This window comes from Peromyscus californicus, unplaced genomic scaffold (genome assembly GCF_007827085.1).
Source record: "Peromyscus californicus insignis strain IS unplaced genomic scaffold, ASM782708v3 Scaffold_16__1_contigs__length_79575227, whole genome shotgun sequence".
NCBI lineage: Eukaryota > Metazoa > Chordata > Mammalia > Rodentia > Cricetidae > Peromyscus > Peromyscus californicus.
The window spans coordinates 71,787,895-71,813,459 of record NW_026294458.1 but is presented as its reverse complement, the minus strand read 5'-3'; the positions used below and the strand labels follow the sequence as shown (position 1 = coordinate 71,813,459).

Below are 25,565 nucleotides of genomic sequence, written 5' to 3'. Positions count from 1 at the left end.
AATGCACCCCCAGCTTTCACTCAAGCCTCCAGGAGCCAGCTGGGTGGTGGCCAGCTGCATTTGTTCAGACCAAAGAGGCAGTGTATCTGGGTCAGCGTCCCACAGGACTGAGCTCTTGGGAAAGAAGGCACAAGGGTCTACACAGCTCTTAGCTGACACAGTGTAAGGAGGAATCCAGGCTTCTGTGGGGCCTGCCCTAAGTTAAGCACTCACTCGTTGCCAAGGTCTCTAGACACTACCCTGAAAGACTGTGAGGAATCCTGGAATGAGCAGCTGATGCGTGAGGCACCTTGGGATTTTGCCTTTGGGAGTATGCACCGGGTCTTTCATCTGTCCTACTTGTTTCTAAGTCTCCAGTGCTGGGTGTCAAGAGGTACAGCCTGAGCCCTGCCAGTTCTGACCCTGCTATGCCAAGGCAGGCATTCTGCTGGGAGCTCTTAGAGGTCGAGAAGCGGGGGAGGTTGTGCTTGGATTTCCAAAGCAAAGAGGCGATGATCCCCTGGAAGAACAGGGAACTGTGTTCCCTCTTCTGTTTTACCTCTCAGCAGGAGTGAAGGGTTTTCATGCCACACAAGCTCCCGTCGTCTGTGTTATAACTGTGTTATGGGCCCAGAGTCACCTGCCTCTCCCCACTTCAGCTGTAATCCTGAACCCCAGGTTGTCACCTCAGTTCTGACCCACTGGCTGGACATTGAAGGGTTTAACAAGCCCCTCCCCTGGTTCCCAGGACTCGGGCTCATCATAAAAGGATACAATTCAGGTCTAGTCAGACAGAAGCTATCGCTGTCAAAACAGGCCTGGTGTGCACACTGCAGAGTGTGACAATCACTGAAAGTGGTTTTTACAACACAGCATCTTTTTGTGAGGCAAAGATGGAGGACACAGAAGCCCCAAGTCTGCTGTGGGATGACCTTCTGTATGCTGTGAATAGGTATTACTCCCACTGGTTAATAAAAAGCTGACAGGCCTGTAGCTGGGCAGGAAGTTAGGCAGGAAAGCCAAACTGAGAATGATGGGAAGAAGGAGGGAGGAGTCAGGAGAGATGCCAGCCAGCCAGTCACCCAAGGAACAAGATGCCAGAGAGAACTAGTAAGCCACGGGACATGTGGCAATAAATAGGTAAGAAGAAATGGGCTAATTTAAATGTAAGAGCTAGTTAGTAATAAGCCTGAGTCATCAGCCAAACAATTACAAGCCTCTGAGTGATTATTTGGAAACAGCTGCAGGACGGGGCGGGACAGAGAAAAGCCTTCTGTTTACACAAGTCTCAATTCCGTTACCTGAGAATGGTGACAGGGACATTTATGGTGTAAAGAAGAGGGCTGGTCTGAGAATGGGGAAAAGGTGATGGGAGGTAAGGAGTGATGTAGTGATAAAGTGAAGGAGTGATGGAGTGATGGAGTGATGGGGTGATGGGGTGATGGAGTGGAGTGATGGGGTGATGACTGAAGGAGTGATGGAGTGAAGGAGTGATGGAGTGAAGGAGTGATGGGGTGATGGAGTGATGGAGTGATAAAGTGAAGGAGTGATGGAGTGAAGGAGTGATGGAGTGAAGGAGTGATGGAGTGAAGGAGTGATGGAGTGAAGGAGTGATGGAGTGAAGGGGTGATGGGGTGATGGGGTGATGGGGTGATGGAGTAATGGGGTGATGGGGTGATGGAGTGATGGGGTGATGGAGTGAAGGGGTGATGGAGTGATGGAGTGAAGGGGTGATGGGGTGATGGGGTGATGGAGTGAAGGGGTGATGGGGTGAAGGGGTGATGGGGTGATGGGTGGCCTGTGCATGTGTGGTCCAGTTCAGGATTCTTCAGAGGTCACATGTTCAGAACACAGTGACATTAGTAAGCTCTAAGGGTGGACTGTTCAGCTCTCTGACGTCAAAACATCCCCCTCTGTGCAGGAACAAGTCAAGGGGCAGTGTGCCAGCTCACTGAAGGCAGACGAGAACGAGGGGTAGTGTGCCAGCTCACTGAAGACAGACGAGAACGTCCTCCAAATTCTGAACAACCTGGGCAACTATTAGCACGTGTCAGAGGAGTTACCTAGAGCGAAGCCGTGGGAGGTACTGCTTAGCTGCGTGCCCTCTAAAGCTGGTGCTAGAAGCATGTGAGTAAAAGCAAGGGAGGCTAAGGGGTTTATTTGGCATTTCCCTTGGTTTTGAGGTCTAGGGTTAAAGAGGTAGGAAGCTTCCTGGCCTTCTCCATGTATACCCCCAGCATTTCCCGCACCCCAACCTCATTGTACAGGGTCTCGAGGTTATAGAGCACAGAGGTGAAGCATGAAATCCCTAGATCCAAGTGGCTGATCTCAACCTCAAGGTGAGATGTAGCCTTCCCTCCCTAGAGGTTAAAGTGTGGGCTGAGTTCCAGTTCTTGTTAGCTTGTGATTGGATCCTCTGACAATCCGAGTCTCCACAAATCACCTCATTAGCATAAAGCCCTCATTAGCATAAAAACCCTCATTAGCATAAAAGCCCAGGTACAGATCAAGGAAGCTGGTGTGTCGCTCCTCTCACCCAGTCACCCAGAAATTCCAATAAAACCCATAGATGTGATCGATCACAAAACGCAGCCTGTACACACCCTTTGAGCTCTAGCTTCTTTTGTCAACATGTTGCATGAAGCAATCACTCCCTTTTGTTCCTCGGTAGTGTTAGAGAGATACCGAGTAATTCATTTTCCCACAGTGATGAGCCCTTGGATATGAGCGGTCCTTGTGACTTGCTTTGGCTTTGAGTAATTGATACAGCAACTGAGACGTTGTATTGACCTGGGATGTGACTGCACAGCAGACCATAATGCAGAGCATCTACAAGGCCCCGGGTCCATTCAGTTCCCAGCACTACAAAAACAAAACACAAAGATGTGCAAGTTCCAGGCCAAAGTCTTAAGTCGAAAGTTCTCAACCTGTGGGTCAGGACCCCCCTGAGAGCCACATATCAGATATCCTGCATATCAGATATTTACATTATGATTCATAACTAGCAAAATTATAGTTCTGAAGCAGCAACAAAATAATTTATGGTTGGGGGTCAGCACAGCATGGGGAATGCATTAAAGGATCACAGCATTCAGAAGGTTGAGAACCACTGTCTTAAGAGGTCTGGCACACTCCCACTCTTCTGCAGCACTAGCAGTAGGGACAAGTTTCACAGTTAAGAGCCAGGCAAACCCCAGCAGCCAGAATGGTTGTTCTTTGTGTGTGGTAATATGCCTTCTCCCTCTCTCTCCCCTCTCTCCCTGTCTCTTTTCTCCCCCGTCCTTCCCCGTGTGTGTGTGTGTGTGTGTGTGTGTGTGTGTGTGTGTGTGTGATAATGTGCCTTCTCCCTCTCTCTCCCTTCTCCCCCCACCCCGGCCCGTCTCTTCTCTCCCCCGTCCTTCCCCGTGTGTGTGTGTGTGTGTGTGTGTGTTTGTGTGTGTGTGTGTGTGTGTGATAATGTGCCTTCTCCCTCTCTCTCCCTTCTCCCCCCACCCCGGCCCGTCTCTTCTCTCCCCCGTCCTTCCCCGTGTGTGTGTGTGTGTGTGTGTGTGTGTGTGTGTGTGTGTGTGTGTGTGTGTACTGGCCAGAGAACAATGAAGAATCAGTCCTCAAGAGCCATCCACCTTGTTTCCCACTGACCCGGAGCTCACCAGGTAGGCCAGGCAGTCTGGTCAGTGAAACCCAGGGGTGCCTGCATCTGCCTCCCCCAGTGCCAAGACTGCAAGCATGCACCGTGCATCACACCTGGTCACTCTCTGACATGGGCCCTGGGGATTGAACTCAGGTCCTTATGTTTGCAAGGCAGGCAGCAATTTACCAGCGGGGCCATCTCCCCAGCCCAAATGGCTATTTCAAGTCACTAATCTTGGGGTGCTTTCTTACACAGCATGAGGTAATTGATGAGATATCCATGCTCCTGTTCTTTTACATCTACATGTTTCAGTTCCTTTACTTTGACCTATTCCAGTAAGTTTCTGCTGAATTTTTAATTCATTCCTATATTTGTCTCAACATCTCTGGGTGCTTTGCAAAAAATTTAAGACAAAGATCATGATTTACTTATTGTCAGAATTTATTGATAATATCAATCAGATTAAACATGTTTCATAAATTTTTTTGTTTTGTTTTGCTTTTGGTTTTTGGTTGTTTTTTGTTTTTTTTTTTGGTTTTTCGAGACAGGGTTTCTCTGTGTAGCTTTGTGCCTTTCCTGAAACTCACTCTGTAGACCAGGCTGGCCTTGAACTCACAGAGATCTACCTGGCTCTGCCTCCCGAGTGCTGGGATTAAAGGTGTGTGCCACCACCGCCTGGCTCATAAAATTTTTAAGAAGCTGCAAAAATGCGGTAACTGTCAACCATTCTAAATTGTTTACATATAAAAGTATTAAACTAAAACCCCAGTCAGGCGGTCTGTTTTTTGTTGTTGTTATAATTGTGGAGTAGCACATATCCTACTAATAGATCTTTAGGTAATAACTGCAAAATATGGAAAAGATATAATAAGACAACTATTCAGAGGCACCAGAGAGGGACAGAAAGCCACAGCAACAAGATAGATAACAACACCGAGATAAGGGAACAGCAGGGGTGAGGTTTGTATTTATAGATGTCTTTCCTGGGTGCATCCCCCAGCCATCACAACATAAGCCAGTGTGAATTCAAGCAGAAAACAAAAATTTAATTGGGTTTGGGAGTCAGGGGGCAGAGCTTGGCATAGGAGAGTATTTAAATGGGCATAGGGTAGAGGAATCATAGAGGGTAAAAGGGCATAGTTACCACCCTGTAGACATAAGTTTCTCTGGTCCCGCCTGGCCCCAAGGTCCAGACAAATCTCTCCCACCATGGTCCCACAGCCACTTATAAAAAATTATTCAGAGGCTTATATTAATTACAAACTGTATGGTCTATGGCTTCAGCTTCTTGCTAGCTAGCTCTTTCATCTTAAGTTAACCCATTCCTGTTAATCTATTTGTTGCCACGTGGCTGTGGCGTTACCGATCTGCTGGCATCTTGTTGCTCCTTGGGCACCGGGCTTGTGTCTCCCCTGATGCCACCCTTCTTTGTCTCATCTTCAGTTTGAATGCCCCGCCTAACCTTATGCTGCCTCGCCATTGGCCAAATAGCTTTATTTATCAACCAATCAGAGCAACACATATTCATAGTGTACAGAAAGACATCCCACAGAACCAGACCCCCCCCCCCCCCCCCGCCCCAACCTGTTTATGTTGTTCAAGGTGTGTGTTAGCTCAGTGGTAGAGACAGAACTTGCCTATCAATACTCCAGGCTCTAGGTTCAGTCCCTCATTCCACAGTTAAAAAAATAAATAACCTTGGTCAAATCCTTGAGTGAGGAAAAGAATCAAAATGAAATAGGTCACAATAGGCAAAACCCCACAGTTCAGAGGACGCAGCAGACTCTAGTCTCCATGTGTCACCTACTATGGCAGTGGCCTAGTTTACTTTCTGTTGCTGTGACAACCACCCTGACTAGAGCAACTTGGGGGAGCAAGGGCTTCTCCAGTTTATAACTCCAGGTTTCGCTCTGTCATGGAGCGGGAGTCAAGGCAGCAGCAGGGTCACAAAGCATCCTGTGACATCACACCTGAGAGCAGAGAGCAGCAAACGTATACACGCTGCTGGCTTGGTTTTGCTCAGCGGGCTTCCTTCACTCTTACATGGTCCAGGGCCCAGCCCCTGCTGTGGTGTTGCCTACATTCAGAGTGGGTCTTCTATCCCCACTTCAGGTAAGGCAACCAAAACAGTGCTCCACAGACATGCCCAGAGCCTGATCTAAGGAACCCCGAGGCGACTCTAGGTTGTGGAAAGCTAAAATTTAAAGCTAGCCATCACATACAACGGAAAGATCACTCTGCCTCAAAGATCACTCTGCCTCCAAAAAGACTCAGAAAAAGCAAGGCATTCCATCTAGAGAAAATGAAGGCAAATGAAGCCAATTCTGAGACGACCCAGATACTGGAATTAGCAGACAAGGCCCTTAAATTTAATTATTAAAATAATTAAAATGAATATGTAACATAAAAATTTAAGAATGTGAAAATGTATAAAAATGAAAAGTATAAAAATCTGTAGTGGTAGTATTAGAGGGCATACTGCTGTGGAACCATCTTTTTGTACACTGTAAATACATATTACTCTCACTGGTTAATAAAGAGCTGACTGGCCAATCGCTAGGCAGCAAAAGTTTAGGCAGGACTTATGGACAAAAAGAAACTGTGAGGAAGAAGAAAGGCAGAGTCACAGTCGCTAGGAGACGCGGAGAGAAGCAAGGTGAATATGCCATGCTGAAAACTGCCCTACCACATGGTGGAATGCAGATAAGGCTTATGGGTTAATTTACGATGTAAGTGCTAGTTAGTAACAAGCCCAAGCTATCGGCCAAGCATTTATAATTAATAATAAGTCTCTGTGTGGTTATTTGGGGAGCCAGCTGGTAGGACAAAGCTGACTGGTGGTCCCCACAAAAAAGTCCGCCCACAGCATACCATAGAAAAAGTAGCTACAGGTGAGCCCATACTGATAACTGATTGACGAAATAAACAAGTTATCCAAAGGCTAGCTCATCCTAACATAATTATAGGATGGGAAGAAACACAGCACAACTATCAGAGGGCAAGACTCTGGCAGGCATGTAAAGATGGATGTCAAATTAGTAGGTGAAAGTGTGAGGAGAAACAATATTTGCCTAATTTAACAAGAATCTCCAGATTGTTCATTACTAATTTGAATAACAATATAAAACAATACTGTTTACACAGAGAAAAACAATCACAAGAAACCTCCAGGTGCTACATTTCAAATCACTGACAAGCAGTGATGACTGTGTTTGTCCCTTACCGTGTGCATGAGGGACTCATGACCTCTGTGGTGCTCTTGTTAAACACATGACCCCAGTAACTCTGACTAAGACATTAGGGAAAAAGCTAAATCAAGGGTATAGCTGGAGTTTTCTGCCTGGCCCACAGTCAGGACAAATCTCTCTCACCTGCCAGTCCCACAGCCGTCAGACCCAACCAAGTAAACACAGAGACTTATATTGGTTGCAAACTGTATGGCCGTGGCAGGCTTCTTGCTAACTGTTCTTACAGCTTAAATTAATCCATTTCCATTAATCTATACCTTGCCACATGGCTCGTGGCTTACCAGCATCTTCACATGCTGTTGTTTCTCATCATGGCGGTTGGCAGTGTCTCTCTGACTCAGCCTTCCACTTCCCAGCTTTATTCTCCTCCTTGTCCCGCCTACACTTCCTGCCTAGCCAATGGCCAATCAGTGTTTTATTGACTAATTAGCAACACACTTGACAAAAAGACCATCCCACAGCACAAGGGTGTCCAACAAAATGACTTCCTGGTCCCCTTCCGAAGAGGTCAAGTTGGGACGGAGAGGGGAAGCCAAGGAAGTGCCAGAGACTGGTGTGGAAAACAGAGATAGATACCTTACTGCTCATGGCAGTGTATGCAGTGAATACAGGTCAGGTGGAGTGTGGGGGAGGATTTCACATCTTTGTGCAGGTATTTTAAACTGAGGAATTATATATATTTACCTTTCCACCCTCTTGCTCTCCTTCCTTCCTTTCCAATTGAGCATAATTTAATTAGACTAGTTTGAAATTTTTACTTCTGTCTAATGGATTACTAACTATTATGGTGAACTTACTGGTGTGACAATAATCTAGATTTTAAAAAGAACCAGGGGGAATAACAAATTAAACATTTCCTCCCACCTTTTGGCATAGAGAAAACTAATATTCCCACAAAGGCTGACGCTCTGAGATAACACTGACATACTTATATTAACAAATGCCTCCACGACCTTGACCATTAGCATTGTTTCTTTCCGGTTAAAATTGTAACCAAGATATGGATGGTGACGCTGTTCTTCTCTAGGTGTTTCTGTGGGGGAAGGGGAGGGGTGTGCTTAATATTTAACAGTCCAGGCTCTCATAAATCTCTGCCAGTCATCTGAACAGTTACTCATGAATCCCATAGATCTCAGCCTTTTCATGGTTAGAATGAGATGCATCAATTAAGCATGTGGGTTTCTCAGCTCCACTGTATTATGGTTTTGCTGAGAACCACATGCTCTCTTACTTGTTTTTAACTTTCACAAGAACCAAGGATCGGTTGAGGGCTGGGAAGTTGTGATTCTACTCAACACATAGAAGAGCGAAGAAATACTATTTAAAGAACGTCCTGCCTCTGAGGACTTTTAAGAAGGTGAGACATATTCCTGAGTTCTGTGTGGAACACAGATATAAATATCACCACCTCCCTGCTCCCGGCTTAACCTATAGTGGGTTGTATCCCCTAAAAAGGGCTCTTAGGGTGAAAGAAGGTCCTTGGGGGCTGGAGGGTATAGTGTGCCATTCTCCTGGTGCCAGCTGGTCAGGGAAGGCAGCCTTTGTTACCATTTGGATCCCCCCGCCCAACACACACATACATCTAAATGGTCTTTGAATGCGACCGCAATCAAACCTGCCTACCAGAGAAGTCAGCCACCCGCCTCTGGGGACCTGCAATCACATCTTATTGTCATTCTGGTGTGCAAATGTTAGGAAGTGCATGCAATTAAAATCAGTCTGTGATTGTAATCAGCAGTTATTAATTTCTCATTTTCCTCAGCTGCCAGTGCACTTTTGAGAATCTCTAGTTCAGGGTGGAGAGATGACTCAGAGGTTAAAGGTGCTTGGCAGCAAGCCTGAGTTTAAACTCCAGGAAGAAAAGAACTGACTCCAAGTTGTCCTCTGCCTTCCAACATCTGCAGGTTCCCCTTAAATAAATGTAAATAAAAATCAATCCTCAATTCTTCCAGCAAAATGGCTAAGGCCTCATCCATTCATTTCTTCTTGAACTTTCTTCTATCTCCAAGCTCTCTTTCCCTTCCTCTCCCACCCTGCCAAGTTCAGCAAAGCAGGAGTTCGAGAGTGTTTGCAATGACTGCTATTTCCTGCCTCCACCAGGGGTATTGGAACTCTGAAGGAAAATTCCTGGAAAGAGGCAGAGACCACAAAGGCTAATTGAGGGATCAGAACATCAATGACTGCAGAGGTTGGAACGCTGTTAAGTTCAGCGCCCAATCATTTTGGATTATCTTTAGTCCCCTTCTATGGTCATTTACTGCCCTCCCCTGTATGAGGTAAAGACTTTGATATATACAATCAGATCCCTAGCTTCTAAACCCAAATGCTAAGAATATGGCCAGAGAGCATTGGCAGTCCACAGTAAAGGGTTCCTATTGCTTTGCTGTAACCCACCTTCCTGATACAACTCACATGTAGTTGAAAAGTTTGTTGGTTTATGGCATTCTTTGTTCTGTTCCCTTAAGTCTCAGGAAATGCATATATCCAGAAATGACAGTCTTGGCCCACCTTAAGCCGGACTGGACCGCAGAAGGATTTCTGGAAGTTAAATAAAAGTCAGCATTCTTCAGGAACGTATGAAACAGGTTCCAAAAGGAGTCATTCCCCTGCCTCTCTGGCAGAAGGGACATATAGCTCTCCATTGACATATGCCCATGGTTGCATAACAAAGCCCATGCTGGCCTCCAGGTTCCCACAGACCCTGTTCACAAGTACCTGTCATACACTTCAAACCCCCAACTTGAGCATTCTGGCCCTTCTCACCTCCTCTACCCCAAATTCCTAGGCCTGTTCTAGCTCACAGGCTTCCCTTCTCCTGTTCCTTCTCTATATAATGGCAAGGCTCCGTTCCCACCCCCATCCCCCAATCTCACCATGTCTACTATTCTCTCCTGCTATTCCTCCCCCTTGTAGATAGCCCTGGCCATGTCCAGCAGTCTGCTGCTTTCTCTCTCTGCTCCGAACTCTTCCAGATGCCTCGATAGCTCCTTTTTCTTACCTACAATAAAAACCTTTCCCTTTACTCGTCAAATGGGCCATTTTGATGATTTCTTTACTGTGACCCCTCACACACAATTAAAACCTCACATAACTGATGTCACATTGGAAAATGGGATCTGTATTCTTGGGCCATGGCCACTCATATTTGGCTCCATAATAAACCCTCTCTTAAGTCACTTTGAGGTGAGAGCTGTATTTTCTTGCAACAAGATGTATTCGCTGAGAATGAAGGATCATTGTACTGGGATATCCTATTATATAGCATTTTAAGTGCTGATCATAGGATCCCAATGTCTGAGGCTAACAATTGCCCATTGAATTCCAAAGATACTACCCAACTTCCACAACTCATGTGGGTTGTGTTACTCACATAACACAGAAAGGGTAGGCCAGGCGCACTCTACAAAAGCAGTAGGAAAAGAGACAATTCGCTGGGTGGAAAAGCCCTGAACTATTTGAAGCACTTACTTTTACTTGGAAGTTAATTAACTCAGGCATGGTATCCTCACACATACTCCAATGCTTGGTCCTTGAGGGGCCACAGCAACGCCATGGCTAGACTTCTCCTGGCCCCAGCCTCCACTAGGCCTGAGTTTTGTTTTGTTTTTTTGGTGTTTTTGAGACAGAGTTTCTCCGTGTAGTTTTGGTGCCTTTCCTGGATCTCGCTCTGTAGACCAGGCTGGCCTCGAACTCACAGAGATCCGTCTGGCTCTGCCTGCGCCACCACCGCCCTGCTCTGCTAACCCAGCACGGGCGTCTCCACTCATTTGAGACCCTCAACTTCCTCCATGGTGGCGGAGGGTGCAGGCAGGTTTCCCGCCAACACTTCCAGCTCAGCTTCCTAGCCGAGGGAGGCGTGAGGGCGCAGCGGGCGCAGCGGGCGCAGCGGGCGCGCCAGCCGGGCGACGAGCACGCGCATTAGGTGCGGTCGGGCCCTCAGGCCCCGCCCCTCGAGCGGTGCCCCGCCTCTCGGTCCTCGCGCATGCCCAGCTGTGCTTTTCCCGTGGGGCTCTGGGGCGCGCGGCAGATTTGTCGCTCATGGCGGCTGCGTGCTCCCTAGGCTGCTCCTCTGCTTCTTGTGCATGTAACCGCCAGGGCAAGTGGAGCGACCCCTCGCTGCTGGAGAAGCGGCTCTCGGAAGACTCGCGCCGCCACCGGCTGCTTCAGCAGTGGACGAGCATGTCGAGCGCGGACGCGGCGGAGGCGGAGGCGGAGCCCGAGCCGTGCGGGGAGAAGGCGGCGGCGGCGGCGGCGGCGGCGGCGGCCGGGGAGAACCCGCTCGTGTTCCTGTGCTCGCGCTGTCGCCGGCCGCTGGGCGACTCGCTCACCTGGGTGACCAGCCAGGAGGACAGCAACTGCATCCTCTTGCGCTGTCAGTTCGGGCCCGGGGGCATGAGGGGTTTCTGGGTTCCCGGGGGTTGGGGGTGAGCAAAGGGGAGGAAGGGCCTTCCTGTCAGTGGGCTCGGCCATCCCCAGTCCCCAGGAGGGTTGAGCATCTTTGAGCATCGTCATGAACGTTATCCAGAAACAAGTGACCAGGCGTCTTAGCTAGGTGCTTCCTTCAGGGACGTGTCAAGGTTTTTCAGATCTGGTGGGCTCTGTTAGCCGATGGCCCTTACAGTTCCAAGTGTTAAGACCATCCAGCTTCTTTGAGGGGACTTGTGGGCATGTCCAACAGCTTGTGCCAAAGTGAGGGCTAATACATGCGATAACGGGGACGATTAAGTGAGTTCATGAATGCTGTGTGGCCAATGAGTCGGCGCTTTCTTTGCTGGGTGATCCACCCAGCATTGCCACCATTAATTTGGACAGCCTAAAATTGGGATGGGATTTGTTTGTTTGTTTGGTTTTTCGAGACAGGTTTTCTCTGTGTAGTTTTGGTGCCTGTCCTGGATCTCGCTTTGTAGACCAGGCTGGCCTCAAACTCACAGAGATCTGCCTGGCTCTGCCTCCCAAGTGCTAGGATTAAAGTTGTGTGCCACCACCACCTGGCAGCTTTAATATATTTATAAACTCATCTCTCAACCCCAGTAGTTTTATTAACATATAAAAAAAATAGGGGCTGGAGAGAGGACTCGAGGGTCAAGAGCATTTCCAAAGGACCAGGGTTCAGTTCTCAGCACTGACGGGCTGTTTCCAACCATTGGTAACTCCGATTCCAGGGGATCTGACGTCACCACACATGCACTTGCCGCACATACTCACATGCAGGCAAAACACTCAAAAATAAATGAATAAAAATTTAAAAAATTTGTGACTTCCCCACCGCTTGTATAATTATCACCATTGTCTTTCCAGTCCCCACGGAAATGTCAAGTTTGGGTGCTGGAAAGTTTCTTTTTGTTATCTTTATATGTAGATACTAAATTGGGTCCTGCTCCCCCACCCCCCTTCCCCCAGGAAGGGACCCAGGCTTGTGTTGCCTAAGTGTAGACAAGCTTTAGAAAGGGACCAGGAAATGGAGGGACTTGGAGAATCTATCCGACGAGTGACCACGGGGCAGAGGAGTGATGGTCGACTCTCGTGGAACAAGCAAGGAGGGAAGGCTAACACTGCTGTAGCTGTGCGGCAGCAGTTGTCCAGGCAAGAGGTGGTGCTGAGGTTTCAGGACCTGAGGAAGGTTTGTGAGGCAGGGCTTGCTTGGCATGATACCCAGAGTTGTAAAAACCAAAGTAAACTCATGGAATACGTCCCGGCTTCTAATCGGAGCCACTGAATATGTGGGCACGGGGTATACTAAGGCGGCTGTGGAAGAGGGTGAACTGGAGAGACTGCTTCTCCATTTTCCTCTGGGAATGTTTTGTACTGCTTCTCTGGTCCAACTGTGACGTGTCCAAGCCCAAGATGTCTGTCTGGGGACCTGCTCCGTTACTTTTAGAGGAGCTCTGTGTTGGATCTGGAAGTGCAGGGATGACCATCTTCCTTGGTCTTGACCCCGATTTCTCTCTACCTGGTAGTTTGTTCTTTGTAGCTTGCGATTCTCACAGTCCAAGCTCTGTCGTTGATGTTCCTGGGTAATGTTGTTCGCTTTATTAATACTGTTAGTTTTCAGAGAAGGATGTGAAGTGACTCTTACTCCACCTTCTTTTCCCAGAAGGCCCCTGCACCTTTAGTTTTGAACCATGTATATGGGCTCTGTCTTTGGGCTCCTCTTTTTCCCTATCCCTCTGAGTTCTAAAATAAAAGTTAAAGTTGAGTTAAAAGTTGTCTGTGTTCAGGTGTATTATAACAAACCACACTAATGAAGTGTTGCTGTTCTCTTCCCAGGTGTTTCCTCCAATGTGTCTGTGGATAAAGAACAGAAACTGTCCAAGTGCGAAGGCGAAGACGGCTGGTAAGTGAGGTGTTGATGTGAATATTGCATCATAGAAAATGTTTAATTTTAAGGAAAAGTCTTCCACCATTCTGTGAGATTGCTTGAGATGTAACTTTTCATGGTAACTGAACATATATAAAAGAAGTAAAAACCCATTATTCAGTGGTGAGAGTCCCTTTAGATAGGAAAGTGGAAGTTTCTAAGTTTCTGAAGGGGTCGCTGACACCGACTTTAGGGCTTTGGGTTTGGTGCAGAAGAAGATGGGAGGTAAATGTAGAACATATCTATCTTAAAATCTCCAAGTCTGAGGTGCCCTGTCCCAGTGCTGCTGCCTCTTCCATGTCCCGACACAGACAGGAAGTGCTAATTCAGAATCCACACCCACAGCCGACTGGGTACACAGACAGGCCGTTTGTGGCCCTAAACAAGCAGTCCCAACCACAGCACAGCGGTCCTAGTTTTGTTCCGTGTGGCCACTGCTGGGGCTGAAGGACAGCCATCTTATCACGGCTGTCATCTTGTGGCTGCAAGTGCTGTCCTCAGCAAATGAACGGAAGCCCCGCCTTTTGTAGTTGGTACCCCAAATCGGAACTGTGTCTTGCTGAGGAGTAGAGATGAACTTTAGGTAGTGCCCAGAGAAGCAAAGGTGGTACTGACATTAGAGCTTTAATAATGCTGGAATATCCTGTTCAAATAGAGTCGAGTGCAGCGGTACAGAAACTCAAGGGAAATTACATGGATATTGGTAAAGATAATGTGTAGGCGGGTCAGATTATGTTGCTGGCAGGTGGATGGTTACAATTTAGAAATCTCACCTTTGTTTCTTAGATTTATTTATTATTTTGCGTGTATGAGTCTTTGCACATATGTATGTATGTTCATCATGCGTGTGCCTGATGCCCACAGAGGTCAAAAGAGGGCGCTGGATCCCCTGGAATTAGGAATAGTAGACAGGTGTGAGCTGCTGTGTAGGTGCCAGGAATGAACCTGGCTCTCTGCAAGAGCAGCCAGTGCTCTTAACTCTAGCTATCTCCTGGAAATCTCAACTTTAGATCACGTCTCATGTTGTGGCTGAAGGAAACAAGCCCAGGAGTTCACCCCTCACTAGGCTGTGGCACTGACTGCAGTCCATCCAGGGTGTTGGTGTTGGCCTCGCTGCTCTGCAGTGTTCTTTTCTCTCTGCTTCCAACTCGAGTCTTCTGATGTAACCTCCTCCATTATGTCGTGGCTGTGTCCCAGGTCCACTGTCTGTGCTTAGTGTGTTTTCCTGAAATCAGCTTGAAGGTAGCTCGAGCTCCACTGCAGTGGAGCAAACAGTAGATCACGCAGTTGTTGCTTGTCTTGCTAAGCCTGTGGTCTGTTCTCAGGGTGCTGAACAGTGTACAGCCGTGTTGACAGCAGTGTGACATGGAGCTGACTGTTGTTTAGCAACCAGAACTGGTTGAGAGTTGAGAAGGGAACCGTCTTTCTCACTCAGTGAGCTGAAGGGACTCGTCTACTTGTGTCTCCTGAACCCGTCATCTGTATTGCCTTCAGTTGTCCTGGGTCTCACCAGGCCTTGTGAAATACTGGATTGCTTTAGGGTGTCCTTTCTACTGAGTGTCCAGCTGAGCCATTCAAGGGGTCAGCAGGAGCCCAGGGGTGGGCTCCAGAAGTACGGCTCCCCTGCTTTTCTGATCCATCCCTCGTTGAGGATCTTAGGATTGAGCAGGTTCCTTGATTAAAGTCATTTGTGGTTTCTGGTGGTCCTTCTCAGTCTTGTTCAATGATAGTCTGATGGTGGCCACACACTCCTGCTGTTCCCCAAGATGATTCTAATTCTGGATCGGTTGGATTGTGATGAAGTACCTGACCATGCTACGGTATGCAGGAAGGAGGTTTGCTGTGACTACAGTTCTGGGGGTACATTGTCTAAGGGCCACGTTCAGTGGTAGCCTTCTTGATGACAGTCCCAGGTGGTGCAGAGTATACTGTGGCAAGATGGAACCTTGTGTGGGTATGTGTCTCTTCTGGTCTCTCCCTCTTATAAAGCCATTGGGGCTCTACCATGATGACTTGTCCAGTCTTACTCACCTTCAAGAGACCCCAGTTCTGAGGGCCGTGTACTGTCTCACTGGAGTTTCTTTATGAGCTTGGGAAGACAGACCACATTCAAATGGTGCCGAGATGTGAGAGGGCTCATGTGAGCTCTTGCAGGTATTGTGACTGATTTTGAAAATTCAGATTATCCATTTATTATCAGTATATCCTAGGAGTTAAAATCTCAGGTTTTTCTAAATCTTTTTTCTTGATTACAATATTGACAATGTGTTGTAGCCTCCTAATTATTATGAAGCTTGATATATATATATATATAAAATCATGTAGATTTGCCTGTTCACTGTTGGTAGTGTAGGTGAGGTTTTCTACTTGGGGTCTACTAAGATGTTTTTATTTGCTTGTTTTTTTTCCTTTAAAGATTTATTATTTTATGAGTGTACATGTGCTGTGGGATGTTCTGTATGGCAAATGTGTTGCTAATTAGTCAATAAATAAAACACTGATTGGCCATTGGCTAGGCAGGAAGTGTAGGCGGGACAAGGAGAATAAAGCTGGGAAGTGGAAGGCTGAGTCAGAGAGACACTGCCAGCCGCCATGATGAGAAACAGCATGTGAAGATGCCGGTAAGCCACGAGCCACGTGGCAAGGTATAGATTAATGGAAATGGATTAATTTAAGCTGTAAGAACAGTTAGCAAGAAGCCTGCCACGGCCATACAGTTTGTAACCAATATAAGTCTCTGTGTTTACTTGGTCGGGTCTGAGCTGCTGTGGGACTGGCGGGTGAGAGAGATTTGTCCTGACTGTGGGCCAGGCAGGAAAACTCTAGCTACATACATGTTTTGCCCACGTGTATCTATGTGCACCACAAGTGTGCCTGGTGCCCACAAAAGTCAGAAGAGGGCATCAGATCCCCTGGAACTGGAGTTATGGATGATCATGAGCTGCCATGTGAGTGCTGGGAACTAAACCTGATTCTCTGGAAGAGCAGCAAGTGCCCTTAACCATTGTGCCATCTCTCCTGCCCCTAAGCTGTTTTTATAGTTCTTAAAAAAAAATTATTATTTTTAAAGTGTGTGTATATGTATATGTGTGTGGGTTTGTGAATGTGGGTGCAGTGTTAGCAGAGGCCACAGAAGGGTATTGGATCCTGTACTGGCTCTTTATGTCAACTTGACACAAGCTAAAGTCATCTGAGAGGAGGGACTCTCAGTTAAGAAAATGCCTCCCCCAGGTGGTGGCACACACCTTTAATCCCGGTACTTGGGAGGCAGAGGCAGGCGGATCTCTGTGAGTTCGAGGCCATCCTGGTCTACATAGTCAGTTCCAGGACAGTTAAAGCTACACAGAGAAACCCTGTCTCGATGACCTCTGATTCAGTTTCTTCCTCCAGGTTCCTGTCCTGTTTGAGTTCCTACCCTGACTTCCTTCAGTGATGGTCTATGGATATGGAGGCATAAACTGTATACACCCTTTCCTCCCCAAGTTGCTTTGGTCATGGGTACAGCAGTAGAAGCCCTAACTAGGGCAGATCCCCTTGAAATTGGAGTTGTAGGTAGTATGGACTGTTATGTAGGTTCTGAGAACCTAACTCAGGTCTTTTGTAAGAGTACTTGCTCTTAACCACTGACCCATCTCCCCAACCCCAATATTTTTTTTTAATCTCTTACAAAAAATCTTTTTTTAAACGCCATAGAGACTTAATATAGAATAAGTAGCAGATTTCCTAGCCAATTATATCACTGATGAAATCTTAACAGGTGGTGATCTTTGTTCCATATATTGCTGCCATAATTAAAAAGCATCTCTGAGTGTCTGGGTGAACAGTGATGTAGTGGGAAGTTTATCAGGTCCAGCCCGGCCCCAAGGTCCAGACAAATCTCTCCTACCCACGGTCCCATAGCCGATTATAAAATAATCACTCAGAGGCTTATATTAATTAAAAACTGGATGGTCTATGGCTCAAGCTTCTTCTTCTTCTTTTTTTTTTCTCTTTGTTTTTCAAGACAGGGTTTCTCTGTGTAGTTTTGGAGCCTGTCCTGGATCTTGCTCTGTAGACCAGGCTGGCCTCAAACTCACAGAGATCCGCCTGCCTCTGCCTCCCAAGTACTGGGATTAAAGGTGTGCGCCACCACCTGGCCTGGGCTGGGCTTGTGTTGTGTGGCTGTGTTTAGGGGAGCAGATTATTCAGTTCTGTATGTCTGACTGCTCTGTGCCACAGTACAGAGTTGATGCTCACACCAGACCCCTGGTGGCCGGAAAGCTTGAAATACTTAATTTCATTACAGGGAAATTGCCTACCTTCCTAACAAGAGTGTTATGAATGTGCAGAGTCTTTTTGTTGCTTTCCCAGATTTTAAAGTTTGTCTTCATACCAGATCAAGGACTATATATTCTGGAAAACCCTGCCTTGGCATTTTGTTTATGTTCCTTGTCATTTGTTGTCCAAAGTAGTGTGGCCTAGAGCTGACAGCACTTCTGCACTCAGCTTGTGTGTGTGTGTGTGTGTGTGTGTGTGTGTGTGTGTGTGACTTAGTACAGTCGGAATGAGGCTGGTTGTAGTGAAGCATGCTTGTCACCCCAGCTCTTGCCACGGGAAGATGGGCAGAATGACGACTGCTAAGAGTTTGAAGTGGGGGTGTGCTACATAGTGAGACCCTGTGCCCCCCGAAACAAAACAAACACAAAACAAAAACAATAACACGAAGTGGTCAGAATAGCCCCTTTTCACCTGAGGCAACTCAGGGCCTGTGGAGTTTAATTTATTTTTATTTCTTTAAATTGTGTTGTGTGTGTGTGTCTGTCTGTCTGTCTGTCTCTGTGTGTGTGTCTGTGGAGGTCAGGGACAACTCTCCTTTCACCATAGGGGTCCTGGGAGCGAGCGAGTCAGGTTGTTATGCTGGCAGGAAGCACCTTTCCCTGCTGAGCCGTCTTGCCAGCCCTCAGCTTGTGGATTTTATCATACGCATTCATACATTCTCCCTCAGTAGTGTCATTTCTTTATTGCAGCATTCTTGAGACTCTGTATTGTACAGGCTGCTCCCTCCGCCTTGGCTATGTGTACAGATGCACTCCCAAGAACCTAGACTACAAGAGGGACTTGTTCTGCCTCAGCGTTGAAGCCATTGAAAGGTAGGTTTGATTGAAAGGTAGGTTTGATTGAAAGGCAGGTTTGATTGAAAGGCAGGTTTGATTGAAAGGTAGGTTTGATTGAAAGGTAGGTTTGATTGAAAGGTAGGTTTGATTGAAAGGCAGGTTTGATTGAAAGGCAGGTTTGATTGAAAGGCAGGTTTGATTGAAAGGTAGGTTTGATTGAAAGGTAGGTTTGATTGAAAGGTAGGTTTGATTGAAAGGCAGGTTTGATTGAAAGGCAGGTTTGACAGCTAAGTGGCTGCCTCGTGACTGATTTCTCACTGTTAGGTTTGCAGAAGTAGGTGTGAGAACAACTGTACTAAATCAACACTGGTGGGTTCAAATACATTTTAGAGTAAAAGTTCCTGACAGTAAAGCCAGCAAGTCACCCCCACCCCGATACACACTTTGTGTCTAATTTATTTAGTATTGGGAAAGTCAGACACTCAATTATAGGAGAAAATGGGAGACTTTTTTTGATTTGAGTTTTTTGTTTATTTATTTGCTTTTTATTTTATTTTATTTTATTTTGTTTTTGTTTTTCCTGAGACAAGGTTTCTCTGTGTAGCCTTGCCTTGGCTGCCCTGGCGCTCTGTAGACCAGGCTGACCCTGAACTCACAGAGCTCTGCTTGCCTCTGCCTCCCGCGTGCTGGGATTACAGCTGTGCACCACTACTAGTTTTAGTACGTACTCTTAGCTGACTTCAAAGTCATAATCCCCTACTTCTGCTTCCCAGATGCTGGGATCATGAGTGTGAGTATGCCTAGCAAGATGTTTTTAAGCAATTGTGTAGACCAGTATGTACTTTCCTATCCCCATTATTAACCTCTCAGGCAGTGGTTCTCAGTCTTCCTAATGCTGTGACTCTTCAATACAGTTCCTCATGTTGTGACCCCAACTATAAAATTACTTCGCTGTTACTTCATAACTGTAATTTTGCTACTGTTATGAATCATACTGTAAATATCTGATATGCAGGATATCTGATATGCAGCCCCTGTGAAAGGGTCACTTAACTCCCCAAAGGGGTTGGGACCCACAGGTTGAGAACTTGTACCTTAGATGATCAGGGTGTTTATAGCTCAGTGGGTAGAGCACAGTATGTACAAACCCTTGGTTCAGAGCCCAGCACGGTGGTGCACACCATCATCTCTGCACTTGGCAGGTGGAGGCAGGAGGATCATAGAGAGAGCAACATAGAGAGCTAGCCTTAAGATCCATAAGACTCTCAAAATGCCCTCGGACTCCCAAAAAGAATGTCATGAAGAATTGGCATTTCAAAATTGGTTAAGAAGGGAGTCCCTTTGATATTCTAGAAGACTAGAAATATAAATTTAGTTATTTACTATAATAAAGAATTATCTGGTTTTTTGTTTTTGTTTTCTGTATTTTTCAAAAATGCAAGGAAATATTTGTATTCTGCAAGATTTCTAAAAAGCATTAGGAAACAATGTGAATTAGGTGCTACAGGCCCCTAATTTCAGATAGTTTTTTAATAAAAAGTGTTTAGTAATGCTTTGAGAATTTCATGCAATGTATTGCTCATATTCACCCTCCTCACTTTTCCCAGCTCCGTCTTCCCACTTCTTCCCTCCAAAACTTCAGGCCTCTTTCATAACCTATCAAGTCCAGTTTGTGTGGCTTATACTCCGTGTGTGTGGCTGTCCACGGATCATGGTCCACCTACCAGGGCTTCACCCTTAGAGAAAACTGACTCCCTCCTTTTAGAAGCCATCAGCCATCCACAGCTTTGATCACTTGAAAAGCCATATGGAAAGCTATTTTATTATATATGTGTATATATCTGAGTTTCATTGGCATTACCCTACACTGGGATTATGCTCACCCTAGAAGCCCTGGGTTGCCAAATAAAAAACCCAGTGCTAGATATGGGAAACCTTACCCCTCAGAACAATGTCAGATGTCTCAGTGGCCTTCAGTTGACTGTCCTTTTAAAATAGGAAATACAAAATTAAATCAGTTGATATCAGTGCCTCTTAATTTGTCCTTGTAAAGATGTGACCCTAAGATCTTGTGTATCAGGAAAGAACAATTTAAGAAGAAAAGAAAATGACTATACTTTACTTACTTGATGTAGCTAGAGTTTTCCTGCCTGGCCCACCGTCAGGACAAATCTCTCTCACCCGCCAGTCCCACAACCACTCAGACCCAACCAAGTAAACACAGAGACTTATATTGCTTACAAAATGTATGGCTGTGGCAGACTTCTTGCTAACTGCTCTTACAGCTTAAATTAATCCATTTCTATAAATCTATACCTTGCCACATGGCTCGTGGCTTACTGGCATCTTCACATGCTGTTTGTCATCGTGGCAGCTGGCAGTGTCTCTCTCCGCCTTCCTGTTTTCTCTGTTCTCCTGTTAGTCCCACCTATACTTCCCGCCTAGCCACTGGCCAATCAGTGTTTTATTTATTGACCAATCAGAGCAATTTGACATACAGACCATCCCACAGCAACTTGAGGTACTTTTATCATGCTTGTTTAATTTCTTAGATTTTTCTCCTGTTTTAAAATTTTTTTTTTTTTTTTTTTTTTTTGGTTTTTCGAGACAGGGTTTCTCTGTGTAGCTTTGCGCCTTTCCTGGAACTCACTTGGTAGCCCAGGCTGGCCTCGAACTCACAGCGATCCGCCTGGCTCTGCCTCCCGAGTGCCTGTTTTAAAATTTTTTAAAACAGGCCAGGCAGTGGTGGCGCACACCTTTAATCCCAGCACTGGGGAGGCCAAAACTACACAGAGAAACCCTGTCTCGAAACACCCTCCCCCCCAAAAAAATTTTTAAGTAATTTTTATCCAGTTATTAATTGATAACTTTGTATTTGGCATGTTTTGAAACTAGACAAGTTTAAATCAAAATTTTATAATCCGTAAGCCAACTCACATGGAAGAATCACTAAGCAAGCAGTGTTCCATGTTACAGAGCATGTAGTATATGGTGGTTCATGATTTTAATGTCTGAGTAGAAGGCCGGGTCCTAAACCCGTGCCCCCTTAATCTGTGAGATGCTCACCAGGGTCAGTGACGATGAACTGAGGGTGTGCATGCATATAAAAGAGAGGGCCTTTCAGCCAAGTGTGGTGATGCACCATAACCTCAGCATTTCAGAGTCTGAGGTGGGGAGGGTAGTCGGGAGTTTAAAGCACCTTGGTTACCTGGCAAGCTCTCTCCTTAAAAATAATGATAAAGCCATGTGGTGGTGGCAAGTCAGGACTACATAACGAGACCCTGTCTCAAAAAACCTAAAACAAAACAAAAACAAAAATCAAACAAAAAGAGGGTTGTTCTAACCTTACTGGATTAAAATTTCTATCTTTCATTTTATCATTATTGTTTTGTTGTGTTTTTCTTTTTCGTTTTTGTTTTTGTTTTGTTTTTCAAGACAGGGTTTCTCTGTGTAGCTTTGGAGCCTGTCCTGGATCTCACTCTGTAGACCAGCCTGGCCTTGAACTCATAGAGATCCTCCTGCCTCTACCTCCCGAGTGCTGGAAGTAAAGGTGTGTGCCACCACACCCAGCTGACTTTCTTTTTAAGAAGGAATGGTTTATTTGGACTCAGACTTTGAGGGACCAGTCAGTTAGTGGGAAAGACAGTCACATTACGTCTCAGTCAGAAAACAGAGAGAGGAATCCCCAGTTCCCTTTACTCTTCTCAGATTTTTTAAGATTGGGCCAGGTGGTGGTGTCCCTGGCTAGCTTTGAACTCAGTGATCCTCCTGCCTCAGTCTTCCAAGTGCTAGGATCACCATAACGTTTCAAAGTGAAACTATATAAAAGAAAAGGGGTGGAATATTTTGTCCTAAAGGTCACAATATTGAAGTTATTTTTCTCCTTAAAAGTTAAATTTCGGGTCATGGTACCTTTAGGGGCAGGATTATCATGCTGAGGAGTCTGGGTTCACTGTAGACGTGTTTGCGCAGTGTGACATGTAGTTACAGTTCAGAAAATGACTTAAATGCCATCGGTCTTTTCAGTTCATTTCTTCTTTTTTTACAGGATGATTTTTTCTAGTTCTCTTCTTTTTTTCATTTTATGTAAGATAAAATGATCTTATTATTATTAATTTTACTTCATGAGCATTACTGTTTTGCCTGCATATATATCCTTGTGAGGGTGTCAGGTCCCCGAAACTAAGGCTACAGACAGCCGTGAGCCGCCATGTGGGAGCTGGGAATTGAACCCAGATCCTCTGGGAGAACAGCCGGTGCTCTTACCTGCTGCCGTCTCAGCAGCTCCAGAAGCCTTGTTATTTGACAGATGATGTGAAGTTGCTACATGGATAAAAGACTTAAAGAAGGGAAGGAATTGCGTGTCCTTCCTCACGTTGAGTTCTGTGGGGGCTGGCACCAGACTTCCTTTTCTCATGGCCCAGGCTGCTGCTGCTGCTGCTTTTTTAAAAATACATTTTTAATAATAACACTCCACAACCTAGAGAGCTGTGGAGAACACAAGCTGGAGGACAATGTTGAGGCAGTCTAAATCTTATTTTTTCAGACTTAGTTATTTTTATTGTGTGTTTATGGGTGTTTTGCCTAAACGTATGTATGTGTGCCACATGTAAGCCTGGTTCCCTGGAGGCCAGAAGAGGTCATCGGATCCTCTAGAACTGGAGTCATCGAGGGTTGTGAGCTGCCATAGGGGTCCTAGGAACTGAACTCAGCTCCTACAGGAGCAGCAAGTGCTCTTAACTACCTACAACTATCTCTCCAACCCTGAGGTTGATAATCAGAGTTGATTCCACAACTGGCTACTTCTTAGAAGCCGAACTTGAAAACGCCCATGTTTCTGGAAAGTCACATAAAGCGAGCTTTGGTTTCTCAGGGTTGCTCTGCTTGCCCCTGGCCTTGAGCCGTGGTGACCGCCCGGGGGTGAGGGAGGAGGAGGAGGAGGAGGAGGAGGAGGAGGAGGAGGAGGAGGAGTAGTCGGCGGCGGTGGCCTATTCCAACAGTGAAATATTTATAACGAAAGCTGGATGCACAGGGCTAGCTGGACAAAGCCGGTAGGGAGGGATGAGATTATATGGTACGGCTTCCTCAGAAGGTCTCCACCAAAAGGGAGCGGCTGTCTTCAGTTACTCGGGGATAGAGGAATGGCCTTCAAGCTGGCGGTGTTAGCCCTGCAGAGTTGATGCTTGTTCCTTTCCAGACTGTAACTCTGTGTTGTACCACATCTCAGTTACACTTTAGGGTCCTCCGAAAAGCAAATCCTGTCGGAAGACAAGGAGCTTCTCAATCTGGAAAGCAGAGTTGAAATAGAGAAGTCTATAAAGCAGGTAATTTTGCTCTAAATTTATGCCCTTGTTTGAACAGTTTCCTGCAGTGACCAGATGACCCCTCCCCATGGCCCTGTGATGTCATCTGTTTTGCTTTTAGCACTTTAGCGGTGAGAAAGTGCTCATCATCCATTAGGGAGTTGAGCTGTGAGCTGAAGCTGTGTCAACAGAACAGCGAACACCTTCCATGCTGAGCTCAAAACCGTACTGATTCTAAACCAGAAGTGTAGCCTGGAGCAAAGCAATATTTAAATTGTTTACAAATATTTGTATGTGTCTGCGTGTCTTTGTGCTTTGCCTGCATGTATGCATGTGCACCATGTGTGAGCTGGATGGCTGTGGAGGCTGGAAGAGGGTGTCGGATCCCCAGCCAGGTCTCAGGGTTGAGCCAGGGTGGCCAGGCTGAGCAGCAGGTGCCTTTGCCTGCTAAGCCAGCCTGTGGCCTTGAGCCGATTGGCTTGCCTGGTATTGGGCTCGTTGCTGAACACTCAAGTTTCTTGAGATGGACAGGATGGCGAATTCATGTGTAGCTGTAGATTGTGGGTCAGGTTGTGACTAAAGCTAGTAAGATTATGAGTATGTCTCATTCACAGGAGACTCACTCATCTAAAGAGTTTCGTTAGGCCGAATATCTTCATCTATGCCATACATAACAGTCACAGAGGTGTGACTCATTTTAACCATTCGACTGTGAGCAGTAATTATACTCAGACTTGTGTTTCTCCATGCCTTTTCAATCCGGTAGATGGAAGACGTCCTGAAGGCCTTGCAGACGAAGCTGTGGGAGGTTGAGTCAAAACTGTCCTTGGCTGGCTGCTGCCGCTGAGCTGCCCTACCCCACCTGCCCCACCCTGTTCCTCATGGGTAGTCAGACTCCTTCTGTGTACTTTAGGGGAAGAAGTAACTGTTCTCCGTATGTGAATTTTAAAGCCAGTTTATGATACATGCTGGAACGAGGTTTTGTGAGTTTTTATTTTATTAAAAAACGGGGTGATTTTTCTGTCTTTTTTTTGTTAAATTCATTGTACGTGTGCATTTTTCTATTTTTTAAAAACTTTGTCACTTAATACTTTGGATATTAAAGAGTGAGTAGTAAGAAAATCTTAATTGTTTTTCTCATCTGCTTTGTGGTATAGTCTTTGAAGATTAGTGCTTAAGCCTCTGGAAAAACTGGTCAGTCCACTTGCTAGAATGACTTGGAAATTTGTGCAAGAATAACCTACCATCTCATCCTGCTGTGGAATCTTCATGCTTAAAATGCCATCTGTATGCAGTGAGATCCCATCCTGCTGTTCACTAGATGCTTAAAAATAACATCTGTGTGCAGTGAGATTCCATCCTGCTGTGGGATCTTTATGCTTAAAATACCATCTGTGTGCAGTGAGATCCCAACCTGCTGTGGTATCTTCATGCTTAAAGATACTTACCAAAGAGTATGTAACTTCTGGGGTAAGATTTTAGTGTAATATATTAGATTTCGATTTTCTATAATGTAAAACTTTTATAATGAACATTTATTATTTTATAATAAGAAAGAATAAAGATTTTTAAAATGCTTGAAGGTTCATTTGTTTGTTTACAAACTAAATTGATATTTAAGTGATAAAAAAATTCTGGGGCCCTGAAATCTACATACTCTGTGATCTGCTCGGCCCAGACCCCTTTTTAGGTGCAGAGGAGGCTCCTCACGGCACCCTGTAGTGCTCATTCACTCAGTTTCTGAGCAGTTGTTTCTGAAGCATTCTGAGAAAGTTAGAGTCACAGTCAGTGTAACTAAGCGTGTGCCCCTAGTGACCGGAAGGCTTTTGCGGGGGTGAGGTGGGGTGGGGTGGCATTTCAGATCCAAACTGTGACATAATGTATGAACTCCGTTTAGTGGTTGTACTTGACAATTGAATACATGCCTCAAACAGAAGAAGATGGACCATGGAA

General features: G+C 45.9%; 1 protein-coding gene across 3 annotated transcripts; it reads left to right on the top strand.

Moving 5' to 3' along the window:
• Positions 1–84: 84 nt before the first annotated feature.
• Positions 85–25,194, top strand: Mis18a (MIS18 kinetochore protein A). 3 transcript variants are annotated; one of them, XM_052741115.1, is made up of 8 exons: positions 85–1,354; positions 1,901–2,106; positions 8,110–8,215; positions 8,621–11,230; positions 13,126–13,192; positions 18,223–18,345; positions 23,537–23,633; positions 24,379–25,194. In XM_052741115.1, exons 4-8 carry the CDS (start codon positions 10,897–10,899, stop codon positions 24,457–24,459), a joined length of 702 nt encoding a protein of 233 aa, XP_052597075.1. In that variant the 5' UTR covers positions 85–1,354; positions 1,901–2,106; positions 8,110–8,215; positions 8,621–10,896; the 3' UTR covers positions 24,460–25,194. The 3 variants fall into 3 exon arrangements, with proteins under 3 accessions (XP_052597075.1, XP_052597073.1, XP_052597074.1); XM_052741113.1 differs by having other exon boundaries at positions 8,110–11,230; XM_052741114.1 differs by lacking the exons at positions 85–1,354; positions 1,901–2,106 and having other exon boundaries at positions 5,213–11,230.
• Positions 25,195–25,565: the final 371 nt, after the last annotated feature.

Coding starts and splice junctions, on each gene's coding strand:
- Mis18a (XM_052741115.1), top strand. CDS start 10,897: ATGGCGGCTGCGTGCTCCCTAGGCTGCTCCTCTGCTTCTTGTGCATGT. Junction 11,231..13,125: donor CAACTGCATCCTCTTGCGCT/GTCAGTTCGGGC, acceptor TTCTCTTCCCAG/GTGTTTCCTCCAATGTGTCT. Junction 13,193..18,222: donor TGCGAAGGCGAAGACGGCTG/GTAAGTGAGGTG, acceptor TCTTTATTGCAG/CATTCTTGAGACTCTGTATT.